The 10745-nt window shown below is 32.9% G+C and overlaps 1 protein-coding gene across 1 annotated transcript; it reads right to left on the reverse strand.

Moving 5' to 3' along the window:
• Window positions 1-1400: 1400 nt before the first annotated feature.
• On the reverse strand, window positions 1401-2551 carry LOC130966857 (uncharacterized). The gene is made up of 2 exons (XM_057891680.1): window positions 1853-2551; window positions 1401-1808 (listed from the first exon to the last, which is right to left on the reverse strand). Exons 1-2 carry the CDS (start codon window positions 2549-2551, stop codon window positions 1401-1403), a joined length of 1107 nt encoding a protein of 368 aa, XP_057747663.1.
• Between the last annotated feature and the right edge of the window lie 8194 nt (window positions 2552-10745).

The following is a 10745-nucleotide window of genomic DNA, read 5'->3' on the forward strand; positions in this document are numbered from 1 at the left end:
CTTATAGCAGTATGTACCCCTGGCATTATAAACGCCATTTTCTCCTCGTTTGGCCGGTGCATTGGTATCTGGTTGTAGTCAGAGTATGCGTCCATCAAACTCAGAAACCGATACCCCGCGGCCGCGTCTACCAGGGCATAAATGTTAGGGAGGGGGAAGAAATCCTTGGGATAGGCCTTGTTGAGATCGGAATCATCCACACACATTCTCCACTTTCCGTTGGTTTTCTTGACGAGGACTACGTTCGACAGCCAAGTCGAGTAGTCCAATTCTCGGATGAACCCTGCCTCAGTAAGCTGGCCGTTTGCCTGGCCACCTCGTAAGCTCTTTCTTGGGACATTTTTCTTCTTCTCTATGCCACCGGTTTAGCTTCTGCCTTCATAGCTAGGTGGTGTGACATGAACTGGGGTTCAATCCCCAGCATGTTGGCTGGTATCCAGGCGAACAGATCACCGTTTTTCCGGATCATTTCCACCAATGGTTCTTTCAAGTCATGAGGGAGGTTTCTATTCACGAAGGTGAACTTTTTTTCCGAGTCACCGACCCTGAACTTCTCGAGGTCTCCTTCAGGTTCTGGCCTGGGCTTGTCGTCGACCTTAGCGTCTAGATCAGCGAGGAAGTCCCTGGATGCCTCTTTGGACTTTTTCCTTAGGGAGAGACTGGCATTGTCGCACGCGATCGCTGTTTCCAAGTCTCCCCTGATGGATCCAACTGACCCATCATCAGCAACAAACTTCATTATCGGTAGCTTGGTACAAATCACTACTCCAAACTCATTGATGGTTTTCCTTCCCAAGATGAGGTTGTAGGCCGTGGAGTCCCTTAGAACAACGAACTCTGCCATTACCGACCTCTTCCCTCGACCTCCTCCTATGGAGATTGGTAGGGAGACTATTCCATCAGGCTTGATAAAGTTATCGCCTAAGCTGACCATATCGTATTAGTGAGTTTTCAGGTCGGTGTCTCGAAGGCCCAGAGCATTAACACACATTACGGAACATGATGTTCAAATTGGCTCCGCTGTCCACGAGGATTCGCCTGACCAAGCCAGTTCCCATTCTTGCTGTGATCATCATAGGAGGGTTCTCCGGCAGGTCGTCGAACCACTGGTCCTCTGATTCGAATGATATTGATGGGACCCTCCTGGAGGGAGGCGCGGGACTAGATGATGACACAGCCAAGACTTTGGCATCTTTCCTGCATGCAGACTTTGACCTAGGGGCAACGTCTCTCCCGACTACAACGTTTACAATGGTGAGGCCGCGTTCATTGTCCTCCTCGGGTTCTTGTCTTGGTCTCACGGCGCGGCTCCTATCGTCGCCAGATCAGTCACAGTCCCGTCTCCTAGGTTCTCTTATGAGGTGAGAAAACTCTGCCAGCTTACCTTCCCAGATCACCTGCTACAGAGCATCCTTCAATTCGAAACAATTTGGAGTCTTGTGGCCGAAGCCCTTGTGGTAGTCGCAATAGAGGTTTTTGTTCCCCCCAGTTCTATCCTTGAGTTGTCGGGGCTTCGATAGGATGCCTTTGTCGGCTATCTGCTGGTCCACTTCGACGATCGGGGCTGTCAGGGGAGTGTAGTTAGTAAACTTCCCTACCTGGGGGAATGGCTTGAAGGCTTTAGCTGGCCCTCCATCCTTGGAGTGATCTTTGGGCCTTTCCCCGTTACTGGGCTGACGAGCAGGTTTATAGGTGGGCTGCCGCTTGTTGGCTGCCACGACTTGGCTGACCTCCTCCTCGTTGATATACTCCCTGGCCACATTTTGGATTTTTGCATCGTTCACACAGGCTTGGTGGTAAGGTGCTTCCTAAAATCTTTGTTCAGCAACCCGTTCGTCAAGCATAAACTGGCCACTAAATCAGTCAGGCCGTCAATCTCCAAGCATTCATCATTGAACCTATCCAGGTACTTCCTGGTCGGTTTTTCACTTCTCTGCGTCAACCCCAACAAGTTGATCGGGTTCTTAGCTTTAGCAATACGCATGATAAACTGAGCTAGGAAGGCGCGGGTTATGTCTGCAAAAGTTGTCACGGAGCCTTGGAGGAGAGCGTTGAACCAGCGGATTGCCGTCCTCGCTAAGGTCACGGGGATGGCGCGACATCTCACTTCATCACCCACGCCTTCCAGATTCATCCTGGCCTCAAAGGCCGTTAGATATTCTTGAGGATCTTGGATGCCATCATATCTCATGTCCGTCGGCTTATCAAAATGCTTCGGAAGCTGGACCTTGAGAATAGAGTGGTGGAAAGGGGTTGCCCCCATGATCTCTCTGCTGTCCTCTCGATTTTCCTCCTCAATGTGTCTCGCTGAAGGTCGGGTGTAAATTATAGGGTTTTGCCATCTCCTCGGTGCCTCTCTGCTTTTCCCTTGGCTTTCTGGGTCAGACCCGGGGATCGGTGTGTCCTTGGAGTGGTCTCTCCTGAAACTTCTTCCCCTGGTTTCCCTCCTTAGGGGGGACCAGGACCGATGTTGACTCAGGGCTGGCTGGTAGCGCTTTCTGCTTGCTAGCTCCCATTTCAGGTTCTGCACCCTGTGGCGTAGCTCCTGCATTATCCGAGGATAGTCGCTCCTCGTTCCTCCGAAGGGATAAGACCTGCTCGGGTCGGGGCATTTTTCCATCTGGGTCGGGGAGAAATAGATACAAATGAGGATATGACATTTAAAGTTGCAAGTTGAAGGACTTTTGTCATGAAGTCCAGCTGCTTTCAGAATTAACAATCTAATATAAATGGAGGCTGAGATAAGTTACATGAGAATAAAAAGAGTTACATTCAGATGCAAAAACAAAGAATACAATAACAAGGGTTCAAAGTAATAAGAGTTCAGAGTAACAAGAGTTCAAGATAACAAGGTTCAGAATAACAAAAATATCAAAAATATAATAGCAAAAATTCAAGTGTCAGAATCTCGTACAAAAAAGAGTAAACATCATATGACAAAGGAGAATAAAACTGAAAAAGAAAAGATCAAGAAGAAGAAGAAAAAGAATCTTACTAAGAGAGAAGATAAAACAAACGTGAATGTGAGAATATTTCTTGCTCTAAGAAAAGCTCTCACTTGTTGAGGAAGATAAAGAGTTTAATAGTGGTGGTGATAGTAGTGATAATACAAAAAAGATAATACTCTAACCAAAAAATGATGAACACACTCCCTTTTTTTGTTACTGATTTTTTTCTCTTCAAATTTAACTAAGTACTCAAAATTTAAAACACATCAAAATTAGAAGGATAAGAATTTTTCTCGTTCTCTTTTTTTAAATAATAATAATATAATAAATGAAATCATCTCTCTTTTTTTATTTAATAATAATAATAATAATAATAATAATAATAATAATAATAATAATATTATGTATATATAACTTTTAAAAATAAATAAATAAATACATACAAATATATTATAAATTTATTATTTATTTATTTTTTATTAACATTTAAAATATTTGCAAAATAGCATTCTTTTATTTTTTTATGAGTACATAATTATATTCAAATCATATAAAGATATTTATATTTTAATATCATAATATATACAAATATGCATATAATTATAACAAAAAAATAAATAAATAAGAGAGATTTGATTATTTAGAATAATAATATATTAAAAAATTATTATTATTGTTTTTATTTAATATATATATATATATATATATATATATATATAATAAATTTAATAGTTTTATGGAGTACACAAAAATTTAATGCAGTTTGAGAAAATACTTTGTATCCTCAAAGACTATATGAGAGTTTATGATTGCACATTAAAAATATAATTTTTTTTGTATATAAATAATTTTAAGATGATCCAAAAATATGGTAAAGAAAGAGTCAAGTTCTTCTTATAGGAACTAATTAGTGAAGGAACAAATTTTAACAGAGAACTAATTTGGTTTTATGCCATGGCGATCCACCACCGAAGTACTATGCTTGTTAAGAAGGATGATGGAGAGGTACCGTAGTAATAAAAGGGATCTATATATATGGTATTTATTAATTTGAAAAAGCGTACAATAGGGTGGCAAAGGAGGTCTTATGGACAGTTTTGGAAAGGAAAAGAATAATGATCACATATATTTGTACAATTAAAAACATGTATGATGAGGCTACAACTAGTGTAAAAACTCAAGTTGGTATGACAGAAGAATTTTCCATTGGTATAGGATTATACCAAGGATCATCTTTAAGTCCATACATTTTCACATTAGTCTTGGAAGTACTCATAGAGCATATTCAAGAGCCTGTACTATGGTGTATGCTTTTTGCCGATGATATCGTCCTTATAGGAGAGTCAATGGAAGACCTAAATAAAAAAGTTAGATTTATGGAGAGAAGCTCTAGAAGTGTATGGTCTGCGCATAAGTCGTAGCAAGATGGAATATATGAAATGTAAGTTCGGCCGCCAAATGGAAAACTCTAATAACACTACAACAATATAGATTATTTTTTAGGGTTATATGTGTAAAAAAAGAATTAAAATTTGTCAAAAAAAAAAAAACAAAATTTGACACTATTTTAACTATATGTTAATAAAAATTTTGTCAAAAATAGTATTTTTAACATATAAATAATTATGAAAAAAATTTAAATCTAATTTTTATAAATATTGGCTGTCAAAAATAATTTGTTAGAGAAATTTGAGAATATATTTTTTATAATACTTATTAACCGTAAAAAATACTATTTATTTTGACACTTATTGACCATAAAATATTCTCAACAAAAAATTTTAACAAAAAATGAGATGAGATCTTGAACTGAAGAATAAATTGAGATTTTGAAGATAAAGAATGAGTTGTATGATCCCAAACTGAAAGCAGTGTGATGTCAAAATTGACAGAATCCAGAGAAAAAGAGAAATAATGGAGTAAATTAAAAACAAATGAGTGTCAAAATTGAAAAGTAATTTTCTACAGTCAAATTATTCATCAAGAAAACATAGAGAATTTGACATTTGTGATATTTGTCAAAAATATATATTAATTTTGACATTTAATTATGGTGTTAAAAAACAAAGTGTTAAAATAGCTCTCTTTTCTTGTAGTATAACAGATGTGAAGATTGGAGAAAATATTCTACAAAAAGTTAAAAGTTTTAAGTATTTTGGGTGCATCATACATGATAATGGAGAGATTAAATAAGGTGTAAATCATATGACCCAAACAGGTTGGTCAAAATGATGGAGTGCATTTGGTTTTATATGTGCTAAAAAAGTGCCTTTAAAACTTAAAGGTATATTCTATCGCACTGCTATCAGACCAGCTATGCTTTATGGTACAGAGTGTTCGGTGACCAAAAGGGAGCACGGACATAAGTTAAGTGTGGCAGAGAATGAAGATATTGAGATAGATGAATGGTCATACACAATTGGATAGAATAAGAAACGAAAATATAAGAGAGAGAGAGAGAGAGAGAGAGAGAGAGAGAGAGAGAGAGAGAGAGAGAGAGAGAGAGAGAGAGAGAGAGAGAGAGAGTTAGAGTAGTTTCTATTGTAGAAAAGATGATAAAATCGCGTCTCAGGTGGTTTAGATATGTGAGAAGAAGATCGACAGAGCACCCAGTCAGAATGGTGGATAAAATGAAAGATTGACAAGGGGTGAAAGGCAGAGGAAGATCTAAGAAGACCATCCATGTGGTCAAATAAAGTCTACATGTAAATGATTTTTCTATAAATATGATACATGATAGAATTCAGTGGTATCATTTGATTCATGTAGTCGACCCCACCTAATGAGACAAGGTTTTATTGTTGTTGTTGTTGATGTAGTACTTATACGTGGCAATTGACTAATAAGGTAATGAGTTACTTTCTAAACTCGCTTATTTGTGGAATATGAGTTAAATCTTACTCAATTGTGCTTGTAACTCTCATTAGATAATTATTGATGATTGATGAATCAAAAAGATATATCATTTCAAAGTCATAATAATTAATTTTGACATCACATGCATTTGTCATATGTATTTTTAATGCTCTATATATAGCTTCTGGTGAAACATAAGATGATTGAAATATCAATATCATTGCTGATCATTACTTTTAATGACAAATTATCCCACCACCAAATAATTAAGGTGATATTGTGATGTTGAAGCCAACTAATCCTTAAAAGAGGAAGCTGATGATGCTGTATTTTCCAAAAGTAGAAGAATTTTAATGTCAAAGAGCATCACCTAACCTATGGAAAAAATGAAAAGCCATACACAACAAAATTCAATACCTAGCAAAGCATTAAACACATCTTGAATGTTGATGTCATTTAGTTCAATAAAAAAATAAATCAAACTTTCTTTTGAATAAAAACTCAAACAATATAAGAAATTATAGACCTCCTTAATAACCGAGATGATATATAAGGGAAATTTTATATTAAAATGATTCAACATTTGCTAAGGTCTCCTTTTATTTATAGTAAGTTAACCTTGTTTTGGTCATCGTAATAAAAGAAAGCATTAATTAACTAAAGACATAATATTCCTTGAATTGAAATTTTAAATCCAAATCTGATGGATTAAATAATAGCATTTATCATGTTCAAAAGTCAAGAATAGAAATGATGGTTTACATTAAACTGATTGAAATTAAAATCAATTAGATTTACTAAGTGGTCAGCTCACCGTTTGTTTAGGTAAGTGTTGGGTTCGAATATCGTCTTGTACCAAATTAAAATACCGTGAGACGCCAAAAAATTTGAAATTAAAATTTATATATTAATCTGCATCAGCATAAAGTTTTTATTATTTATATTACGTACAATTTACATACTAATATGGATGAATTTAGTTCTTATGTAATTGGATTGAACGAACAAAGTGAGAAAAGGGGTGAAAGATTTGAAACTAGAAGAAAGGAATAATTAATTAAGGTGGAAAGGCTTCAGTGATGTTTCTGACGATCCAATAAGCAGAGGGAAAATAAAGGTTGTACCAGATTGAAATGAAAGGCTTAGAATTATATAGTATGACGAAGCAAGCAACAAAGTTGATAATTGATATGCCAAACCAAATTACATAAGTCAGAGACGAACGGTATATGTGATCATTTTTCTTCTTCTTTTAATTTGAATTTTCACATTTCTCATCACATATATGTATATAAATTTAATTTTAATATTCTAACCATGTAAAAAGACTTTATATGAACATTAATTGTATATTAATTATCACATTATTAAAAAATAATTAAAAGTTTTTTTTTAAAAATATCTAAATACAAAAATTTTACTTAATAATCGTGTAAAATATTTTATATAATGAGTGTCTTACAATTAATAATATATATAATATTTCTTCACACATGGGCTTGCTTCTTCTTCTATTGAGTGATGACTTTCAGTGTATGTTAGTTATAATTCTAAGCTGCTGTACGCAATATATAATGCGCATGCACAAAGTAATCATTCTTTGCTGGCTAGGGTTTCCAATCGTCCATCTCACGTGCCATTTATTGCTACTAAATTGAAACAAAACAAATCCTTCACACGTTCGCTCCTCCGTGGTTTTTTATCCTCTGTCTTTTACCATACAATAATGATGATGAGGCTTCTTATTTCTGCCTATGCATAGTAGAGCTATTAATTAAGAATAAATTATTAAAATAGTATCGAAAACTCACATTATTGATAAAAATAATCCCAAAAAATATTAAGGACAAATAAATTTTTAAAAAATTTAAAAATACGACAAAAAAAATAAATATTAAATATATATTTTAAAAAAATTTTAAATATTATATTTTGATTTAATTTTTTGTAAATATCATTAGAAAAATAATATCTTTTCATTATCAAAATTTTATAATTTTATGTCAAGTGATTTTTAAAATTTTTTTTTATTATAACCGACTAAATTCTTTTTATCATAACCGACTAAATTCTTTTGAAAAATAAAGAGTTTTCACTAGGGATTAAATTTTGCTTTGAATTTTTTTTACACTTTAAAATATTTATTCAACACAAAAACTCATATTAAATGATAAGTCGTTTGTCAAATATAAAATTTTTTTTGTCACTTGTAAAAAACATAATATTTATTAATTATTTTTGTTATATTTTTAAATTATTTAAAGACTATTTTGTCGATAATATTTTTTAAATACCTTTTTATTAGTGTTTAATTTTTTTAAATACCAAATTAATAGTTAACTCATTAACTAAATAAAGAAAAAATTTTGAGAGTCAATATTGTACTGTTAACATTGCAGTTAACACTAACATAAAAAAAATAAAGACATTAAAAACTCAATTAAAAAAATATTGAAAATCCAAACTCATCAAAAAACATTTTTAGTGGGTTTTATATTAGACTGGTTTGATAACTTATTATAATATTGACTGAAATTAATTATTATAATATTATTTCTCTAATATTACTCTTAAATAATAATAATAGCTTGAAATTTTGCAACAATTATGTTCCTATAACCAACTGGAATAATATATAGACACACAAAAAAAAAAGCTGGAACAATATATGGAGTAATACCTTATGTTTTATCATCTCATATAATTTTCACCGTATAATCATATAACAACAAGGCACAACGTTAACAATTAAAGCCAATTTTATTGAATTTAGCTAGCTAGAAAATTATTTTCAGTTAATGTCGACTATTTTTTAAAATGATTTTTTATTTACATTTTAAATTCTAAACCTAAACTCTAAATCTTAACCAAAAAAAAATTGAGAGTTGAAAAAAATGATTTTAGAATATATAATTTGCAGAGTTTAATTTTGTTCTAATCAGACTTTTCATAATTTTGGCATATATATAGTTTCGCTACATCCTGGTGTGAGGCAATGTAATGTTCCAAGATTAAGATAAGTAATGAAAGTAATAATACAAAAAGTCCTATTAGTGCTCTGATCGTTGGTTTCTTTGATTTACTGTATTTTTTCCGGAAAAAAGAAGAAAATATATTCCGTCTTTTTACTTATTCGGTAAAACAATCCAATTAACTTTCTTTTCACTTTAAACTGTTGTTTTGGTTGATTGGAAATTATTGCGCCATAGATGTCATTTATTGTACCATCCATGTGAATGTACGTGTGGTGTTTGTCTGCGATGAAATTTATTGATAAGTCTCTATTCATTAAATAAGTTGACGAGAAAAAAGAAATTTTTACGTACTCAAGTACAATGAATCAATCAGCAACAACATAACACATGCATGGCACAAAAAAATTGTGACTAGTAAGAGTACATTGCAAGCTAAATACACGAGTGTGTCTCACATAATAGAATAAAAGGGAATCTTCTAATTCTTGTATATATGGTGGTGGGGACTTCTAATTCCAATTTAACTTCCTTTTTCACTCTTACTTACTTTGCCAACGTTTCTATTGAATTCTGAAATGTAATGATCATGGTGGACCTACAGCACCCTCTCAATACACTTTTATTCGTTCCATTTCCACACTATGATACATTTACATTATGACTGGGTTGCTGACCAATCTTGAGAACCAGGTCCATGTAAATAAATAATTATATTTAATTTACAGTGCATCATGTAATTAGACATATCACGGATTATGCAGCTACACAGTTCTGATACTAGAAACAAGAGACTAAATGGAGAAAGGATTTGTGTATTATTGAGTGTAATCAAGTTGTCTGAAATGATACAATATAAAAAGGTATTTATAGGTACTAAGAGAATCGTAATAATAACGATGTAATCTCCTATAATAAATATTTAGATATACTAAATAATACTAATTGATCTTAATTATATTCTAACAAAAGTGAAATAATAAATTAATAATATTATTATAGAGATGAAGAAACTAACAGAAGAGGTTAGAATTGAATTGATTGGGGACTTGGGGAAGCAGAAGAAGTAGTCAGAAAGTAAAGGAAAGAGGGGATTTAATGTAAGAAGAATAGTTAGTATGTAGAAGAAGATATTTACGAGGAGGATTATTGGGTCAGAATGTGACAGCAACCCATGATGCATATATATCTATGACTGCTTTAAAGATTATGTCATGGAATTCTTCATCATTCAAACATGGATGGCCTCTCTCTTCTCTTCATCAATTCCTCGATCTCCGTCCTCAGAGTCCGGACTACTACGAACTATATCATAGTGACGACCACGACTTCCATTATATTATTATTGCTTAGAGAGTTAGGAATTTCACGCTTCCTTCTTTGGATAAAGGAACCCAAAAAGTGCTTTTATCCTTGTTTGCTCTATAAATGCCCTTTTGAAAGCTCTTCTTTTTTTTTTTTTTAAATTTTTTATCTGGAGTTTGTTCGTTCTAACCTGTATCCGATCCTAACCCCAATGCCATATATGTTCTTATATCTGGTTTCTAAGTTGGAATGCAATTCCATCCATCAAATTAACAACGGATTGATTGATTAACAACCTAGGCCATATTGTTGAAAGTGACGTATAAATTCCATCTTGAATTATATTATATAAAAATTACTTATTAAATTAGTCATTTGTATAAATAATAATATTTAGTAGATAATAAAATATCAGTCTAAATAATTTAAAATTATCTTATTTAGTATTATTAATTATTGTTAGAATAATAGTACAATCTTAGATGTAATAAATACGTAATTACGAATATTATATGTATGAAATTATAAATGTTAAGTTAAATAAAGTAATTGTTCATATACTATTCCAAAAACGTTAAGTCAGACTCAAAAAGAAGAAAAGTCCATCCAAAGGATGGCTTCTTCTATTCCTACCCGACCTCATAGAAGGTCGGTCACGACATTA

Source organism: Arachis stenosperma, chromosome 3 (assembly GCF_014773155.1).
Source record: "Arachis stenosperma cultivar V10309 chromosome 3, arast.V10309.gnm1.PFL2, whole genome shotgun sequence".
Classification (NCBI taxonomy): Eukaryota; Viridiplantae; Streptophyta; class Magnoliopsida; order Fabales; family Fabaceae; genus Arachis; species Arachis stenosperma.

What these genes read in the sequence shown, in the direction of transcription:
- LOC130966857 (XM_057891680.1), bottom strand. Translation starts at nt 2,551, where the DNA reads ATGCAGGAGCTACGCCACAGGGTGCAGAACCTGAAATGGGAGCTAGCA. An exon ending in ACGGCCTGACTGATTTAGTG is followed by an intron (nt 1,809 to 1,852) that starts GCCAGTTTATGC and finishes CAAAGATTTTAG; the next exon opens with GAAGCACCTTACCACCAAGC.